The sequence below is a fragment of the Dipodomys merriami genome, unplaced genomic scaffold (assembly GCF_024711535.1).
Source record: "Dipodomys merriami isolate MVZ:Mamm:240054 unplaced genomic scaffold, mDipMer1.0.p SCAF_8, whole genome shotgun sequence".
NCBI lineage: Eukaryota > Metazoa > Chordata > Mammalia > Rodentia > Heteromyidae > Dipodomys > Dipodomys merriami.
The window spans coordinates 27,078,478-27,098,983 of NW_027206401.1; the positions used below are offsets into that span (position 1 = coordinate 27,078,478).

Below are 20,506 nucleotides of genomic sequence, written 5' to 3' on the forward strand. Positions count from 1 at the left end.
AGAAAGAATCTAGGACTTTCTCTTCTTTGTTACCAGCACATCTATGACTATACAAATTTTAATTTTATACATGGATCAGGTTCCATATGTTACTTTCTGATGTATAATATTAGGATTAAATTACTCACTTCCTTACTTACCGAAGCAACTTCATGAAGATCTTTACTCATATGTACAATGTCACAAATATATCATGTATGAGTTAAATGCCAGTATGTTTATTATACATACCAAAAAGCGTAGATATTATAGAAGTACTGGATATGACCAAGTTTAACCTAAAATTTTAGAGTAGGTACTTTGGCTTTTAATATAGCCTCTTCTTATCTGCATATTTATAGGAAATTGTTGTTTCTCAAAACTTTATCCCATACTGGCAGAAGTATATGTCGGTATATTTCTCACTTGAAACAAGCTCCATGTGTTTTTGGTTGTAAAGAAGTGGTTTTGAATTCAGCTAAGTAAAATACTACAGCTGAGGGTATATATAAAGTAAGTTTTTAGGAGAAGAAAAGGGATATTGCATCTTTCAGAACACAATGTCATTGTTTTTAATTTAATTGCTGTTGAATTATTTCCAAATGTATGCCATTTTTCCATTGATTGCATATTATATATTCTACATGCACAGCATGAACACATTAATAATTGTAAACATCTATTTGAAATTATGTTTCAATACAGTAAATGTTTGTACATGATACCATGTTCACATGCATCTACTGTAGAAATAGCTTTGTGTATATATAGTATTTGGTGCATATGTATATTACCAGAATATATGTATATACCTGTGTACCATTACAAAATTCATAAAAACTTGGGTGTTGTTCTCCATATATTATATTAGCATAGTAGATCTTTCTGTTTATATCTAAAGAATAATAGTCTATTTAGTATACAATTCTATACACAGCTGGTCCATCTGTCATGACATTTAGATGGTAATGGATGATACTATGCTTTACTGCATGTTGAAAATAGACAATCCATTTAATTTCTTCAATTTTTGGCAATAAAAGAAATGTCAGCATGTTTTTTTCCAACTTAATGTATTTCAAATTTTATTTTATTGCATATCTGTCTGTTAGTTGCATGGCAAAAGAAACCTAACAATGCATGTGCAAATTGAAATGCAAAGCAAAAAGCAAAAACATGAATTTCATTTTATTTTGTTTTCTTTTTTAACGCACATTTTCTGCTTTATTGAATGTGACAGAGTCACGCTTTTCATTCACCATTGCTTCTCTTTTTCCACTGTCTGTGATTTGCTTGCCAGGAGGAGCTACTATTCTTACTCCTACTACCTGTAAGTAGAAAATGGGTGATGTACGACTTTACATGTGTTAAAGATGCAGTATCCCTTTTCAAAAAACACACAAAGAAATCATGTTTGTATCTTTGGTGACAGTTTTAAAATTTTTTTTTCTGCTCTATAAAACTTCAAACTATTTTCTGTTTTGGCAATCTTTTTAAAAAGGGATATTGTATTTCTGTATGTCCAGCTACTTTTAATTTTTATTTACAGTTTTCCATAAATAGCTCTAGTCTACAGCCAGAGAAACATAACTTATTTATTTAAATCAAGCCTTTATTTTAGCAATTCAACACTTCATTCGTCTGGTAGAGAATGGTGTTGTAAATCCCTTATCTCTATCGTTATGTAATACTGTTTTATTTGAGGAATGAGCTAAACGATATATTCCTAGAGGAGAATTCACCAGGACAGGTGTTGGAGGCTCTTGCCTATAATCCTACCTGCAATCCAAGGATTGCGGTTCAAAGCCAGCTCATGCAGGAAAAGTCCATGAGGCTCAATTAACCACCAAAAGTCTGGAACTGTAGTTGTGACGGTAGTAGTAGAGTGCTAGCCTTGAATAAAACAGCTCAGGGACAATGCCCAGGCTTTTAAGTTTATGTCTCAGGAACATTGGACATGCGTGCTGCTCGTATGCTAAAGCTCATGCGCACATACATACACACACACACACACACACACACACACACACACACACACACACACACACACACACACACACAGCTGCCTTTATCAAAAGCAAATCACATCAGGTCTGCATGTGATAACATCTCTTTTCACATTTCCAGACATGCAAGATGGGGTATAATCCATATCTTCAGAAGACCTTTACAGTCATTATACTATAGTTAAAATAAATGAATCAAATCATGATGATTGATGGGAGGGAAGGAAACTCTTTTCAGAGAAGAAACAAATTTATTTAGCACGCCTTAATAGAACAAAGACTAAATAAAATCAAAGCAGAAAAATAATTTTTTTTAAAAAAGTGAAAATCTACTCAAGGAGTAGCACCACCTCACATCTCATTTTCTCTTTCTGAGTTTGCAACTCTTGTAGATTAAGGTGTGGCAAGATTATTTACATAAGCTTGGAGAAGACTATCCATTCTATTTCTTTTAGTCCTTTTCAGTTTCTCACTATCGATGACAAGGAAGTTCCCTGTCCAATCCAAAGAAAGGATAAGGCTTACAAGTTTGAGATTAAGTATGTTTGGTTAGGTATCCCACTGCATGTGCAGCAGTAGGTAAGTTTAAGCTAGCTTTACAACGAAATTTATGAGTCAATCACTAAAACACAAGTCTGCCAGCATTTTAAATATTACAAACATTTGGCTTCCTGAAATCGGATAAAATAAGCAGGTGTAAAATAACAGTGCTCTTAGCTTATTGTGATGCATCATAATATGCTTGTTAAATCATGTTTGATGAAGCCAAAGGTAATTAACTGTACCATTTCGTACAATGATGGAGTACTTTCCCCCTTTATGGCCCACACATACATCCACCTGCAGAAGTTTATGCTGTTGGCTGCTTTGATAATGAAAGTCATTTGCACATCTGTCAAAATCAAGTGCTTACAAAATGAATTGCTTAACTGTCCTGAAGTGCACATTATATATGCTGCTTGCTCCAGAGAACACAAAGCATGAGACATACTAGAATCAATAAGTATTTAATTATGAGAATGTCAATAAGCCCACCATTAACTGTCACTGTATCTGTAAAATTAGAATGGGACTCTCTTTTGGTGAATGATTAACATTTGTAGACATGTAGATTAACATGTTCTAGACATTAACATTATGCTTATGCTACTATGCTACTTATGTCTTTTGGATTTTTAAGTCCTAACTAAAAAGACTATCAAAGAGATGGTGTGTGTGTGTGTGTGTGTGTGTGTGTGTGTGTGTGTGTGTGTTTGCACGTGTGTGTGTATGCGCATGTGCATGTGCGTGCACACACTCACAGTGGCCAGAATGGAGGCTTGAACTCACAGTTCTCATTCATTTTTGCTCATGGCTGGTATCTCCAGTTCTGGGATTTTTGCTTGTTGATGGGCGATGTGACTCTTGGATTTTTCTGCCCAGGCTGCTTTGAACCCCAGTCCTCAGTTCTCAGCCTCCTGAGTAGCTAGAGTTATAGATATGAGCCATCATAGTTGGGCAGAGAGATGCTTCTTTAAAGGCTACTTAAACATCCCTAGAGTCACTAACAGGAGTCAGAGTTTTATGTCATCAAAGTAAGAGTAAAGCAGAGTAAGCTAAGTTTCATTGGCACTGTATCACACTAGCTGTCAGGTTTTTTGAAAGGACTTTAGTTAATTTTTCTTTGTTTTACTATAACCTGAATGAAAACCTACCTCACAGGGTTGTTGTGAAGATTAAAGTATAAGAAAGAATCAAGCTGATAACACATGACATCTAGCTATCCACAAGGTTATACATTCACATGTAATTTGCCAACAACCATTCTGTTTGCGGATTTGAAAAGTAAAAGTCTTTCATTGCATGAAAACTTTCACTTTTCATGGAATTGAAAATCTATTATTTCTAGGTTTTATCCAGTCATGAAATACATAGAAATTATTGATGTTAAATAAATTTGAAATCATCATTGCTATTGGTCATTTTCTATGTGCTTAGCTTCAAAATTTTAACATTATTTTGAATCTAAATTTCAAGTTGTTCCACTTTTATCTAATTCAGTATCTTATTTTTTTCTTTTTCCATTCTGGGGATTGAAATACTGGCCTTGTACAGGAAGGAAAGGAAACTAAGCTAAATCTCAAAACCCTATTTTTCCTTCAAGTAACAAGGCTCATAATCAGTGTTAATAAGATGATTCAGTCTTAGTGCCTTACAAGAAAACAAACAAAATCCAGTCTAAGGGACTTTCTAAATATAAGTAAATAGTCTGAAGGCAGAGATGCTTTATTTTTTATTATCGTGAGTAAGTCTGATAAATGGCAAACGCAAAGAATGGACAGGCAATGAGGCAAGAATACATAACTAACATAATCAACCTCACAAAAGAATAATTGCAGAATCCCCGTGGGAAGCATTTCCTCAGGTCTGCCTGCAGACAGACCTGGATAATGCTTCCTTCAGAAAATTCTGAACAAAATGAAAGAAACTTGGTCATAGAAAAGCATAAAAGTATGATGTTAAATGTAAATTAAAGTCTGGACAAAGGTGGCTCTTTCTTATAATCCTAGCTCCTCGGAAGGTTGACGTCTAGAGAAACTTGGTTTGAAGCCAGCCTGGACAGAAAAATCTGAGAGATCCATCTAAAAAATGAGTTACTTAAATGAAAAAGCTAAGCCCAGAGGCATTTTAGGCACGTGAAAGCCCATATAAATAAAGAAGTAATTATATACACTTATAATTTCCTAATATCATTTCTTAAGCAGTTTCACAATTTTTAAGTAATCGTGCAAAATCTCTCACAGTTCTTAAGGAATGAACTAATTATTTATTCTGGCTTGAGAAATTAAGATTGCAGTCCCTAACAGATGATCTTTCCCTTCATTGAGCATACAGTGTGGAAAATGAGTAAAAAGTATTAGCAATGATATGTCATGAATATTATTCCAGTCAAGCATTATGCTACAAAAGTCACCTGAAACACTGTATTGGGAAACTCTGTGGTAACCAGGTGCTAGTGGCTCATGCCTATAATCCTAGCTACTCAGGAGGCTGAGATCTGAAAATCACAGTTCAAAGGCAGCCTGAGCAGGAAAGCCCCTGAGACTCTTATCTTCAATAAACTACTCAGAAAAAGCCAGAAGTAGTGCTGTGGCTCAAGTAGTAGAGTACTAGTCTTGAACACAGAGAGGCTCAGGGACAGAGCCAGGCCCTGAGTTCAAGCCCCAGGACTGGCAATCAATCAATCCATCCATCCATCCATCAACCCTCCCTTGCCAGTTTTCTTCTAGACTTAAGCAGAACAAACCAATTGTAGCCAGTTATTAGAGGGTAAAGACTATTAGAGGTTCAAAATCAAATTCTGTGTGATGGATTAGTGAAAAGTAGAGAAGTTTCAAAAGTATGTCTATAGTCTACATATGGCCTGGTGATGTTTCCTTAAGTCTACATACTGTTTTAGAAAGTAAAACTACTGAAAAGAAAGATATAAAACTATAATATAAATATTCTGAATCATGGTTGGTATTACAAAATCATAGTAATAAAAGCAGCTTGATACTGCCACAAGAATAGACCTGAGGACCAATGGAATAGAATAGAAGACCCAGAAATAAACCCACAGACTTATAGCCACCTATTATTTGATATGGGAGCCAAAAACACAGGATGGAAGAAAGACAGCCTCTTCAATGGTGCTGGCAAAATGGGTTAGATCCTTATGTATCACCACCCTGTACCAGAATCAATTCTAAATAGATCACAGATCTCAGTGTTTCCTGAAAATATTACAGAAAAAGAAAACACTAGGGTTCCTGGGCACAGGTCAGAACATCCTAAGTAAGGATCCAGATTCACAACAAATCAAAGAGAGACTGGATAAATGAGATTGCATCAAACTGAAGAGTTTCTGCATGACAAAGGACATAGCTAGCAAAATAACTAGAAAGCTCACAGAATGGGAGGTCTTTCCTAGGTATTTTTTTAATTCAAGTTTGAATTTAGATACTCAGATTGAACGTTGTAGGTCAAGAGAGTTCTACCTAAACTGCTCGCCAGTTCTTCCTAATCATCACCCCTCCTTATGATGTTTAACCTGTTACCTGTCTACATGTTACCTTCTAGACTAGTAAAAAGAATTAATAGAGAGCAAACATTGATGGTGGTGATGGGAGTGATTGTGTAGAGATAGTTGTGGTGGTGACGGTAATTGTGTTTCTGTCATTGTCTTCATAAGTATTACCAATACTCTGATTATTACTGTTATTTCCTCGGGGGGGGGGGGAATGAAATCATCTCCTCAAATGTCAGATCTGTCCTGTTAGGGTTTTGTGTTTTGGGGTGTCTACCCCAAGGCCAAGTACTGCAGTTTTCAAAAATAAAAACAAAGCACATTGAAGCAACACTCAAATTATTCAAGGAATGTTTCAAGGAAAAAGCTTTTCAATAGAAACACAATCTATTGAGTTAGCTTTTATGGTGTTTGTACTACATTTAATTGTGTACAGATATATTAATGGGAATCAGAAGAAAATATCTGATGTTAAAATCTGAGAAATAGTGTTCTTGAAACAACTGAATAATATTTCCAAGGCAACATAGACTGCTGCCATAAACTTTTATTTTTTTATATATAATTTGACTAGTGTGGGCTTTTCCTATTTGAGTTGCCTGGCTAATATAATTTAAACATCTTATATGCCTTTAATATTTTCACATGCATATTTGATGGGTAACATTTATGAAAAACTATGTGTAGTTTATATTTTTGATAATTAAGATAAAGGGGTCACTGTCTGAATAATTCAAAATGTTAATTCTTCTAATTTCCAGAAAAGCTAAATAAGCTGCCTTGCTCTCTGTATTTATAAGGAATTTCTTAAGTGGATATTTTACCATGGATTAGGGAAGATTTTAGAATGTTTGTAGTTTTTGACTGTATCAGAACTCCAAGATGATGATAAATTACATTTTACTTTCATATAACACTTGTCCCATTCTTACCACCTTTCTCACACAGTATATAATTTTGTCCTAGATATTATGTGGTTGAGTATTATCTGTGATTTCTTCATAAAGACTTTAAATTAAGTTTTGATTCATGTTATAGGCTTATTATCAAGTCTGTTAATGATATGTTACATTTTTACTTATTAATAACAGACAGAATTAGGAATGAAACTTTTCTTTGTCTTAATTGAGTGGCCATAATAAGAGAGACATAAGTCTCACTTTTTCTAAGAACTTCTAAAAATTGATCAAAGAAATTACCTATCCAGATCACAACATAGCTTTAACTTAATCCTCTTTAGATTGTTCTACTTTGGGTAAAACAGATTCTTTTGAAACTTGTTTTGAAATACAGGAATTGATAACCAGGTTGGGTTGGCAGTTTTGAATATTGAATATTGAAATATCTGACCAAAATATTAAAAAGGCAAGTTTTACAGCAACCAATCAGTATAACTGTTTGAGTGTCTACTTAATTTCTGAAATTGTAACTAGTTGATTGGGTTTTTTAAATCCATGTCCATAAGCTTATCCAAGCAAGCCCACTTGAACTACTTGTTGCTTCATGCCTTGCACTTAGGTTCCTTTTGTATTTGCTTTGGCAGCAAGCTTGCTAAAAAACGCAAAGATGCCATGGGAAACACACGGCAGGAGATGACTCACATGGTGAATGCAATGGATCGAAGTTATGCCGATCAGAGCACTCTGCATGCAGAAGATCCTCTCTCTATAACCTTCATGGACCAGCATAATTTTAGTCCAAGATGTAAGTTCTTCTATTAATATTTTAATAAATAACCTGAAATCTATTAAATTTGTTTAATATTCTTCATATTATCTTTTGAGTAATGAAAAAGAAACAAAGAGAGGAGAAAGAGCTAAAAAGAGTAAAATGAGAAGGTAGTATGGAACTTACAAGAAGCTGATGTTTGTTCCTGATACTGGATTTGGTTTAACTCCAGACTGTTACACCTTTATTATTAAATCATAAGAAATATATACTATTCATAATGTTAAAGCCTTAAGTGAAAATGTGATTTCCTACATATAATTGGACCATGTCCGAATTTATACTTATTTTTCCATTAGCAGCTTCCTTAGCATAAGGGTAAGTTTCTTTTGAGTGAGAAGTAGTAAATCTTTCCTAGGTACTGATAGTATGGATAAGATTGAATTCTTGGAGAATTAAAATACCAAAACGTTAACTAAAAGAAAGATTACTTTATATGCTCCTAAATATCTAGTGTAGAATCTAGATGTGTACTTAAATTGGGGGATTTGAAAGAATAGTAAAATCTAACCATCCATCGCTCCTAAGAATTACTAATGTTATTTGTGAAGGCAATGTTTGAATATATTTCTTCGGGAGTACTGATTAATGGCAGATGATTTGATAATTATCTCAGAATTGATAGTACTATTTAATCTTAACCTTTTTCTATGAATTTGAATTCTGTTCCATAGTGCCTCTGTTTATGTTAACTTAATTAAGTTTAATTTACATGATTTTGTTGCTTTAGATACTTGTGTGAAATTCTCCCTCATGTAGATTTACAACAAATAGAAGTTAGAAATGCTTTATGAATCATTTTGTAATTTGCTTCTAATTTAATCATGAAAGGGTCTTTCTGATCTGTTTGATCTCTTGTTTCACTGATAAATTGCAATGGAGAATATAAAATATTGCTAATATTAAAAGCAAATTTTACTGAAAATATATATGTATTATCTCAAAGTGCTTGATTTAATGTTTAATCAACTCTACAGAAAAAAAATTCTGATAACAAAATTTTTCTGCAGGTTGTGTCTCTACAGAACTAGAAAGTTCCAATTCAGCTATATAATTATAAATATCTACTTAAGAACTTAGGGAAAACATTAAATCTGCTTTATACAGTTAACCATAAATATTTACTTGAAAAAATATAAGATAAATATTCCTATAAGTACCTTACATGTGAAATATGTAAAGTGTACTTTCTTGTCTCCTAATTTTATAATATTTATAATGTCAAGCTGAACCTTCTGGTTTTTCAATTGAACAGAGTACCAAACTATAATTACAGAATTTTGTTGATGGTTTGAGATAACCAAAGCTGGAAGTGAGAGTTTTACCTTTGCAGGTATCAAAGCAAGTTTAGTAATTATATTTCTTAAGAAACCATAAGTCTATTATAAGGAGAAAAATCAGAATACAATTTTAGAGAAGTATATTCCTTCATGAGCTTTGTTTTCCTACAGTGCCCAATGATCCACTTGTGCCGACTGCTGTGTTAGGTGAGGCCCTAAATCTTTATCACCATTCTCATTTTATTTTATTTTACCTGCATGGATCACAACTCTTTGCATGGGTTGTAGATTTGTCCACATAGTAATGACTTATAGAAAGCATCTTGATACTGAAAATAAACACCCACGGTCTTTTCAGAGAGAGCATCTCTGTTCTACAGAATCAGATCTAATGGATTTCAAATTAACAAAGTATACTGTTTATGAAAGCACTGTATTCTTCAGTTCATGATTCTGTTAGATTCAAAGCAAAAGTTCTGTAGCATTATCTGTGCATTTCTAATGTGAACATACCCAGAGAGAAAAACTCAAGTGTCTCTGCTCTCATAGGGGCTTTATAGTAACTGAATACCTAGCTTATTTATTTATTAGCCTATGGAAAGGGAATTTTTTTAATCCTTCTAATTTTATAACAATAAAACAATACATTTATAAGTTAGCACTTGGACTATGTGCATTTTCCTTCATTGTCTTTATTAAGAATTGACAAATCCAGGTAAAGTTGTAGAATATTGATATAGGGGTTAGCATTACATTAACTATAGTATTGTCTTTACGATCCTTGGCTTACCTCTATGTAAATGCTAAGATCATTGATTTTGTTAGTGATTATTCCAACATTTTTAAATGCAAAATTGCATTCATATTTAAATTTAGCCATATAGCTTAGAATGAAGTGCTTTTTTTAACTTTCAAATTGTACCATTTCTTGACGAGTTATACATTAGTGACTCATGACCAACTTGCCTACATGTCTATGAGTTCCACATCAGTTTTGCCTTCATGTTCTGATGAAGATTTAATGAAAAAGATGCGGATCTGCAGATCAAAAATATCTTTAAGATTCCCAGATATCATATTTGTTATTTATATCTAATTTATCCAAACATGAAAGCTTTAACTTACACTTGGGCCCTTGTTTATTTTTTTATCTATTTATTAAATGGCTAACTTCATTATAAAATATTTAATATATAACTAATTTCAGTTACATAAAATATATATCCCTTAGTGACAAAGCTATTTCTTTAATATCTCTTATATTTGATATGAAGAATACATATTTTAAACCATCTGTTGTTCACTTCCATGTGACGACCATGTCAATAGTGGGAAAGAGGTGAACTGAGTGGTTTGTCATAACAAGTAGCCTGGTTATGGAGAGAGGATCCATGAGTTAGAGTCAACTTTGTAGAGCACTGTAGAATGTTGTCAGTACCCAGTAGGTAAACCAAGTTCAATGAAAGAAAGAAAAAAATTCCCTGAATATGAACGGTTTCATTAGCATAATTTTCTAAGAACATCTAGAATCCGGTCCAAATCTCAATGCCTCTAGACTTAGTATATGAATACATTGTAAAAAAAATGCTTTACATCTTTATTTTTCCAATTTTTTAAACACCACAATCATGTCTACCATAACAGTTCTGAGAGGGCTATAAAGAGAAAATGAGATGACAATGCCTGTGAGTTTTACAAATCACAAAATTGAAATAAGTATTATTAAACTTTTCCCTGTAAAAATAGATATTCATGCAAAGGAAGTGTAGAGTTAACACAATGGAGTCATAAGACATATCCCATCATGCTTTTTATTTTAGTTTGAAAATAAAGCTGGTTGCTTTGGTTTTTTTAATTGGCATTCTTTAAAAGTTAAGTCACTCATTAATCATCCTAGATGTGGAAATAATTTGTTATATTTTCATCATTCTTTGAGTCATTGTGTTTATAATTTTGCATCCGATTGATTTTGTATTTATAAAGCAATTTTTGAAGTCACTTCAAATATTGCTTAGCATTAATTTCTACTTAGTTAATTAAAGGGTCTCGGAAACTTTTCATATTGATTCATATTTTTGTTTTTGTTTTTTTGTGTGTGTTTTACTGCTTCATTGGGTTTAAGTCCCTATAACTGGTAAGTGTATTACAAAGAACTCTAGAAAACCTTTCAATGAAGTATTTAGTCACCGTTATTATTCTTAAATGTATAATAAGGCTAATGATTAGTACATGTACCCTCACTAGTAGTCACATTATTAGGTGGTTTAATGAGGTGGAAGTGTATTAAGATTAATAATTCATTTGTGATGATCTTAAGACCTTACTGCTGATTGTACTACTGTATTAAAGCTTAATGCAACATAAAAGGCACTGTCTATTTCATATTTGGATAGGATGATCTGTAAGATTTGCAATATGGTTGAGTTTTGTGTTTTTCTCTAAGCTTTTTAACAACTGTAAGAATTTTCCTCCAGCCAGTAGCCTGTAAGTTTTAGGATTGCTCCTCGGAGCTTCAGACCCTTGGGTAACTTATTTCACCTTGGATAGTCCTCTATTTCGCTTCCCTGACACTATAAATTCTCTTTCTTTCTTGTCTTAAACTGTTTTTTTCTGTGGGAGCGCCTACACTAGTTGCTATAGAATTTAATTTTACTGGTGAGATGTACATATTCTTAATGTCAGTCTATGTAATATTTTAGCAAATACAGATCAGTTGACTATAGCCTAAGAAGGGGTAATGTGCCTGAATAATGTTTGCTAGCAAATGTTTGTGCTGAAGAGGGTTGGGCAAAGCCTGAATAAAAGACATGAATATTTTAGGGTGGTAGGACACAACAGAATGCACTAGTTTTGTTTTTTTCAGTGTGGTATTTTTGGGAATGAATGCGAAGAAATACATTCAGCTTAATAAGAGAGAGTAAAGATAAATGCAATCAAGCTAAATTATAGAGGCACACAAATCTGATTGTAGGGTTCTTTTTTTTTTCCTCCTCCAGGAAGAAAAAATGTTTATCATGGGGACAACAATTCATTTTTTGCCATATCCTATTTGTAGAGTTGGTGATAGTACAGGCAAATGTACCAGCATTTGAAATATGTTAACTGTTAATTAAATATCATTCTCTTCAGTATGCATTATCATTAAAAACAAAAGTTCCCCTATGAGTGTACTTTCTTTTCTGTTAATGAGTATGACAGTATAATGCTTTTCAAAGTGACACCCCTTAAGACACTTGTTTTTTTTTTTTCTTAAGTGGTAAGTTTAAATGTGATAAATATAAGCATGCTTATCATTGTAATGATTAGTACTTTTGGTCATTAAAATACTGTTTATTCTTCATAGGCAAAATGTTCTTGTTCTTTTCTTCCTCCTTATGACAGAAAGAAAACTGAATATTTATTTCAATTTTGAGATAACACAATTGAGATGGAGGGGTTCCTACACTTAAATGTGGGTGGTAAGGGATTCAACTAATTTTAACCAATCTATTAACTGGAATATTTATTGAACTACTGATATGTACTAGAATTTTTTTAAAAAATAATAACATCACACTGTCTCTACACTATCAGCATTCAGGGTTTAGGAATGAAAATAGTCAAGTAAATAAATAATCAACATATAAGATGAAATGACATGAAACCTATAGAAAATTAAGTAACCTTAATTCTCATCACTCCAAAGGGCCTGGGGAGGTACCCACAGTTTGCTCCAGCTCTCCCTGGTTTCTCTATGTGGTGGCCAAAAGAGTCAAAGTATATTAACAATGATGTCAGTAATAATAAGGAGAACCTAAGGGGCAAAGACAATATAAATATGTGTGTTAGCTGACTAGCAGGCCAAGTAGGTCAAGAGATGATCCTATTAGTACTCAAAATTCCCCACTAGGGTGTGTGTGTTGTGTTAAGCCTAAGACACTAGTGCCAGAAGAGCAAGAACAGCCATGAGGAGAATGGGTTGCTTAAGTCAGGCCTCTGAGGGAGGTTGGGCTCTGATTGGAAAGGAGTTTGTTCAACTCAACAGTGAGAGCACATTTCTAATTGACAACTTGGTCTTTTGGTCACCAACTTCTACTGCTTAGGACTACAGGTACAAAGAACAGTAACAACTCAGCTAAACCTCCTCCTTGTGGACACTTGGTGAAAACATATGTCTCCCTACATCTCACAATATCTGTTGTCTTTCTGATATACCTGTCACATGCTCTGACTTCAACCCCTGAGCTGAAGTGCAAGGCTAATAAATTTTGTCTTTATGGGGTTGCTGCTCTAGGCCTCTTTTGGCTGATATTTCTTGCCCCTCCTTCTGTTATCTTAAAAAAAAAGTCTCTTTGCTAGAAGTATATTAAACAAGGTAACTTTATTTCTTTTTTTAATCTTCTGTGATATGAAAAATGCCAGATGAGAATCACAGTGCCACGGCAGAGTCCAGTCGCCTTCTGGATGTACCTCGCTACCTCTGTGAGGGAACAGAATCTCCTTACCAGACTGGGCAGCTGCACCCAGCCATCAGGGTAGCTGACTTGCTGCAGCACATTAACCTCATGAAGACATCGGACAGCTATGGGTTCAAAGAGGAGTATGAGGTAAATGCTTCAGTACTGTGATAAATTTGATTTTTAACATGACAATGGAACTTAGCCTAGGGGGAATGTAAAGCTCTGTGACTTCTCTAGTCCAGTGGTTATGACCATACAATCAAATGTCTGGGGAAGAGGAAGGAAATTTGAAAGAAATATAACTAGCTCTACATTCACTTTTGGATTGTATAATTTGTTTTCATTTATTGTTAAATGCATGTCATTCGTTAGACCTTCCTTCTCATTCCTCACTGACAAATCCGGTAGCAAGATACCTGGAGTTTCATTGCATCATTATGGACTCTGAGGCTTGAATGGTTTCATTAATGGGTTTTTTCTCTACTGTCTCTTTGTTAACTGATCCTCTCATGAAAATGAAGTTATGTGCTTTCAATATGCTACTTGCCACTTAGTTTAATTTTGTTTGCTATTAGCTAAGAGTGTCAGAGAGGAAATTGCTCAGCAAATCAGCACACAACATTCAGATGGCTAGGGGAAAATGCCACTTACAATACTTCTCTGTCCCACTCAAACCAAAATACCAGGATTTATCTTACAAAGGAAGTGATTTGAACCCAACATCCCTACAAACAGAAAAAAAAAAAAAGAAGACTTTCCATTTATACCTTTCACATACTGAGAAATGTCAATCTGCATTATGGAAGCTTGTCCATATGTCTGCCCTACATCTACCATATTGTATGCACGTTTTAGACATAAAGGATACAACCAAACTCCATCCAACTTTATGAAAGAGAAATCATTGAAATTCTACATGTTACCTACAGACTACTTGTGTGACTTAATTTGGGAGTGAATTATCTTTCAATTTTAAATATTGATTTTTACACATATGCTGAAACATTATACTTTAATAATAAAATAAGTTCAGGGATTGCAATATTCTGACAGAGCTGTTTTTTTTTTTTTTTTATTCATTTCATGTGAAGTCCTGTGTACTTTGCTTCAAAGACCACTGGCTCTTTGAACCCCTCATTTCCTGTATTGAGCGAAGTTGAAGTTTTTCTGCAAAAGGAAATCCTTACCCATATTTTTAGTTGTTATATACGCTAAGCAAACCAATCAGCAAATTCATCTGTTCCTAGATTCTTGGAGAAAGAGACTCTTTATGTGTCATATAGTCTCTTGTTGCAGAGACTCAATCTTGTGCATGATTTTCAAAGAAACTAAAATGTGATGTATTGCACATGATTAAATGAATAATTATATGTGGTTTTCTCCTGTTATAAATGCTAATGAGCTCATTTGAAAGATACTCATTAAAATAGTTTTTGCAATTTTTTTGCTGCATTATCACTCACTGTATTTTGAAAAGAATGATCATTTTCTCCTTGGGTCTCACAAAGTTAGAGCTACATTCATTTGAAAACTTTCAAGATCTTGTTTTCTATAAAGTTTTTCTTTTGTCCTTTATTTGAACTCAACTCAATCCAGGATGAACAAGAATGAGTCCCACAAGCCAGCTATGAGGTCTGAGAAAGAACCTTGTTTCCTGCTGTAGGAATCCCCTTTACCCTGAGAAAGCAGCTTTTACTGTTTTAATCTTCATAACCGATAAACCTGTTTTGAAAAATGGAATTAATTTTAATCTACTTTTTCCCCCTTCAGAGCTTTTTTGAAGGCCAATCAGCATCTTGGGATGTAGCAAAAAAAGATCAAAATAGAGCAAAAAACCGCTATGGGAACATTATAGCATGTAAGTTCTCATAACATTCTTGGTGAATTTAAATATTATGTGTACAGAAATAAATCATGACTGGCAATTTTTCCTTACATGATTTTACATTTTCAGAAAATACTAGAGGGTTATTTCTAGACATTTCTTACTAGGTAGTAATCTATTTAATATTAAAAACGGCACTGGCTATTAACAGTGACTCAGGATTGCCATAATCCTCGTTAATTAATTTGATAAAACCCCTGACCTGATGAGGAGAACTTGCTGTTTGATTTTATATTTGTGCATCCATGAGGTTGTTATCAAATAGCTAAGAATATGAAGATAATGAAAAGGACTTTTTTCAGTTATAAATTACTGAATTTACTCCTGTAAAATTTATAATTTACCCCTATAAACTACATTCAAGGCTGGAAGTGTATTCTTTCCACATAACTTTATTCTTTACCAGGAGCTGAACTCCAGTACATCATTTTAGGCTTCCTCCTGATTAGGTCTTCACATTATATACATTAGAAAAATAAAGTCATCATCATTGGAAACCACATTACAGTAAGGACTAGATAGTTTAACTTGTAATTAGCTTACAATCTCCTTAAACCATTCTATTCTGAATTTACATTATTTTAAATTATCTAAAGTACCTCAAAATGTAACCTTGAACTCTTAAGAATGAAATATATGCAAGGCTCAAAATTCATCCCCTAATTCTGTTTAAAATCATCCTTAAAGAGAAAAAGAAAAAGACATTAAACCAGCCAGGCATCAGTGGCTCACATCTGTAAACCTAACTGCTTTGGAGGCTGAGATCTGAGGATCATGGTTCAAAGCCAGCTGGAGCAGAAAAGGGTGTGAGACTCTTCTTTCCAATTAATCATCAAAACATCAGAAGTGAAGCTGTGGCTCAAGTGGTAGAACATACTAACCTCTAGTTGATAAAGCTCTGAGTTCAAGCCCAGGACCTTCCAAAAACAAGCAACAACAACAACAAACACAACTATGAAAATCATCCTAAAAAACAATAGTAGGTGTTAAGCAAGTTCAAGTTACAGTCAAGTCCCTGTCTCAGACATCTTCTGTAGACAAGCTGCTTTTTCTTTTCTTTTCTTTTCTTTTTTTTTAAAACTAACTCTGGGCCTGAGTCTGGGTACTATTCCTCAGCTCTTCAGCTGAAGGCTAGCCCTCTACCACTTGAGCCACAGCACCACTTCCAGTTTTGTGAGTGGTTTATTGGAGATAAGAGTCTCATGGACTTTCCTGCCCAGTCTGGCTTTGAACCACAATCCTCAGATCCCAGCCTTCTCAGTACTAGGATTATAGGCGTGAGCCACTGGCAACCAGCTCTCTACAAGCTTTTTATCTCTGGAGATACAAGTCAGTATGCCTCTGTTCTCGGTTATCATTGTAATAAGTCATGAGCTCATTATTGTTCTTGCATTTCCTTAAATGGCTGATTAGATAGTCATAAATTATGCATGGAGTATTGGCAAGTATGGATTGCAGAAACGGAGTTACTTTAAATCTCTCCTAGTGACATTGTCTGGAGAGGAATATTAATAGCTTTCATTTTATTATTTAAACATTTTAGATGATCACTCTAGAGTAATTTTACAACCTGTGGAGGATGATCCTTCTTCAGATTACATCAATGCCAACTACATAGACGTAAGTAATTTTTATAGCATGTGTTTATATAGTATGGCCACATTATCAGCTTGTAACTGAACCCTTTTGCTTATATTACTTTATAAAGTGATTGCTGCCTTTTAAAGTAAAGAACAAACTGTACACTTTGCCCTGTTCTACGTCCCAGTACTTACTGATGTTGTTGTGCTTTCTTTCACACCTGACTTTGGTTTGGGCTGTAGATTTGGCTGTACAGGGATGTAAGTACCACTATATGTAAATAACAGCACTCTATTGTGAATATTTAATATGAATATATTCTTAATTGCAGTTGTTACTAATGCTTACTAGTTACTTATGCATGCTTCACCTAATTAGTCTCATACAGTATATGTCTCATTTTTTTGTAATTCTTGCACATGTGTGAAGATCTATTTTACCTCCTTCCCTTTCCTCGTTTAGAAAACAGGATCATTTTTTTGGCTTCGACAATTTATTACGTACTTGGGTTTTATTTGTTGATGATTTCTGTTTCTGGCTTTTATTCTTTACCCTTCCCCGAACACATGTGAGAAGCTGGATAGTATGGATAGTATGATGTGTATTGGAGTTTCTGGATTATTTATTTTGCATTTGACCTTGGATGTTTAAAGTAAGCAGGGATAATATTTTGTGGTATGTAGTGTTGGCTTGTAAAGCAGTAGAACTAATCAAAATAATTACTAAGTTGCAATTGTAAAATCCACACATCACACACATACATTATAAAAGAAAAGGAAAATTTGTGCACCTCAGTCACCTGTTAGGTTACATACATATGTACAGGTAAATTCTTTAAGGGAAAGTCATTGCCAAGTGAAATATAAAACATGCAAAGAGACAATATATTACATCCTATGTAGGGAGGGTAGGTTCTTTGGCTCTACTACCTCATTCAAAATCACCCTGAGAATATAGCGAAAGTTGCTCCTCTGTGACTCAATTCCTCATCTTTACAGTGGGGGAAATAAAAGTAGTACTAACTTCACTTGTTAAGGGAATTAAAAGAAGCATGCATTTTAAATGTTCAGACAATGCCTACCAAGTGTCAAGCTCTCATTCGGCTTCAGCTACTTTTTTTACAGTTAAAATGGAGGTGCACATTTCTACAGCAAACTGTAGAAGTGCAGTATTACAGCACTGTGTGTAGCTTTTATATGTAAAATATGAAATATAACAACCAATTTTTTCTAATTCATAAAATTAGAAAATAATTTTTGTAGGCCTTTATACAGTTATTTTGATAGTTACATTTATTTAACTGAATTAATGATTAAGTATAATTCGATATGTCAGTTAAGTTGCTGATGGTAATCTTATATTTATTCAGTATCTAAATTTGGCATGTCTTATGGACACTAAGATAGTTATTTAATCTTTTTTTTTTTTTTGAGGTCCTGGGATTTGAGCTCAGAACCTTGTGCTAGCTATACAGAAGCACTCTACTGCTGAGACATGCCCCAGTCATTTTTGATGCTTAGTTTTGAGACAGAGACTTATTTCCTGCAGAGGCACATGCCAGGAATGTGATCCTCCTATTTTAGTCATCTCACGGTAGCATGATGACAAGCATAAGTCATTACTCCTAGTTTCTTCCATTGAGATAGATTTTTACGCATTTTTTTCTTCCCAGGCTGGCTTTAAACTTGAATCCTCCAGATCTCATCCTCTGAAGAAGTTAGAATTGTAGACATGAGCCACAGATATTTGACTATTGGTGTACTCTTAGCCTTAAAAAAATCACATTTCTTTGACAATTTATAATTGTTCTTAGCAACTTAGTTTAACGTGAGTTTTCTGCAAGACATAAACTGGAGCCTTATTACAATATTGTTTTATGGATCTGATGGTCCAACTATATTCTCAATAAGTCTTGTTATCCAATCTTTCTGCTAAAACTCCACTGTGTTTTGGCTGATAACCACACAATATTATAATTTCCTCTCCTAATCACTTATTATGCTTGAAAGCCACTTGAAACTGGTAATTATTTCATTAAAAATCTTACAGTTTATAAAGCTTGAATGTTTTTCCATAAAATATCTGATGTTGGCATATTAAGAAATAGAGATCTTCAAAATTTGCAGCAGTATAATGCACATTATTAAATTTTAGGTTGGGGAGCCCAATTAGCAGGTATTTAAAGGTGTATTAAGTTGCCCACACCAAAATGTGGACATAGCACAGACTGTCACTATAGACTGTGATAAAATTGAAACAAGTGCACAACCTAGTTCCATCATCCCAACAGTACTTTTCAACTTATTATTTGCTGCAGGTCAATTCATTACAGAGCAATTAGCAACTCATTTCTTGTCGGGAATAATTTATTGGAACAATATTTCATGTTTAGATAAGCTTTTGGCCCAGTGGAAGGAAAATACAAAACTTGTTCAGGATAAGGTCCACTTTGGAAACTCTTCTTTGTGGATGCGTGCATCTGTAATTTTGTGTGTGCAAATCACCATTGTCAACACACAACAAAATTCTTTTATGCAGATTTCTGAACATGTTACAGAACAGAAATAATTATCTAAGAAAACCTTAGCAAGATTTTGATTTGAGACATGCATGCATTGTCCAGCTCTAACATTGGAATGTTCTGTTATTTTTATTTTTTTTATGGTTCTAATATGTCCTCGTCCATTTGTAATGCAGTGTGTTGTACTTTTGGATGATGAAATAAGAATTAATATTTTAAACACAGTTTTGCTAAGTGTGAATGACTAAAGATTAACATGAAGGCATAAACAACTTAGTGAAACTAAACAAAATCTATGAAGGTATTCCATAGCAATCAAAACTCAATTAATTATACAATATATTATATTCTAATCTGAACTCTTTTTAAATATTCAATTTTTGTTCTATGTTTACTTTTCAGATGGCATAGGTTTGAGAAGTGAACTGTGTGTTCACTACTCATTTCTGGACTTTTTCTATAACTTAATCTTAACAGGTGGTTGTCTTCATCTTTTTATGCCTTCATTCATTTGTTTCTGGTACTGATGTAAAATGATAACCAATTTGATCTCCTATTTTAGGGCTACCAGAGACCAAGCCATTACATCGCAACCCAAGGTAAAACTTTTTTTTCTTAAATACTGTAGCTTAGATATAGTTGGAATATTTATCCATGTGGGATTATTTTTTGTTTTGATAAGAATTAAATGAAAAACTGTCAGTCCTTAAAATGACACTGCACTTGTTGCATTTTGTAGTACAATATTTTATCTGTGTAAACTTATATAAATTTATGCTTGATTTATTTTGTAGAATTAAAATATGGGGCTGGATGGATGGTTCAAATGGTAGTGTGCCTATCTAGCAAGGCCCTGGGTTTAAACCCCAGTACCAACCAAAAAAAAAATAAAAAGAAAAGTAAATGTGAAGTTGCTGGGTGCCTCAGAAATTTGGTCCTTTGTGTCCAGAGAGCTCAAAGGACTAGTGAATAGTGCTGGGAGAGGAATTACTGATGATAAGGAAGTGGACTCTTCATATGTAAGGTCCCTGTCTTCCAG

At 33.9% G+C, this 20,506-nt stretch overlaps 1 protein-coding gene across 11 annotated transcripts in view; it reads left to right on the top strand.

Moving 5' to 3' along the window:
- Positions 1-20,506, top strand: part of Ptprk (protein tyrosine phosphatase receptor type K) — a 502,301-nt gene that overhangs the window by 458,360 nt on the left and 23,435 nt on the right. For 2 of the 11 annotated variants that reach the window (XM_070010263.1, XM_070010262.1), the window contains exons 16-23: positions 1,280-1,309; positions 7,577-7,737; positions 9,213-9,248; positions 13,443-13,627; positions 15,251-15,338; positions 16,909-16,985; positions 17,189-17,206; positions 20,030-20,066. In XM_070010263.1, coding sequence (XP_069866364.1) covers positions 1,280-1,309; positions 7,577-7,737; positions 9,213-9,248; positions 13,443-13,627; positions 15,251-15,338; positions 16,909-16,985; positions 17,189-17,206; positions 20,030-20,066 — 632 coding nt within the window. Of the gene's footprint in view, positions 1-1,279; positions 1,310-7,576; positions 7,738-9,212; positions 9,249-11,163; positions 11,259-12,037; positions 13,387-13,442; positions 13,628-15,250; positions 15,339-16,908; positions 16,986-17,188; positions 17,207-20,029; positions 20,067-20,506 lie in introns of those variants that run through there. The other 9 variants (XM_070010267.1, XM_070010268.1, XM_070010270.1 and 6 more) reach the window with 7 other exon arrangements.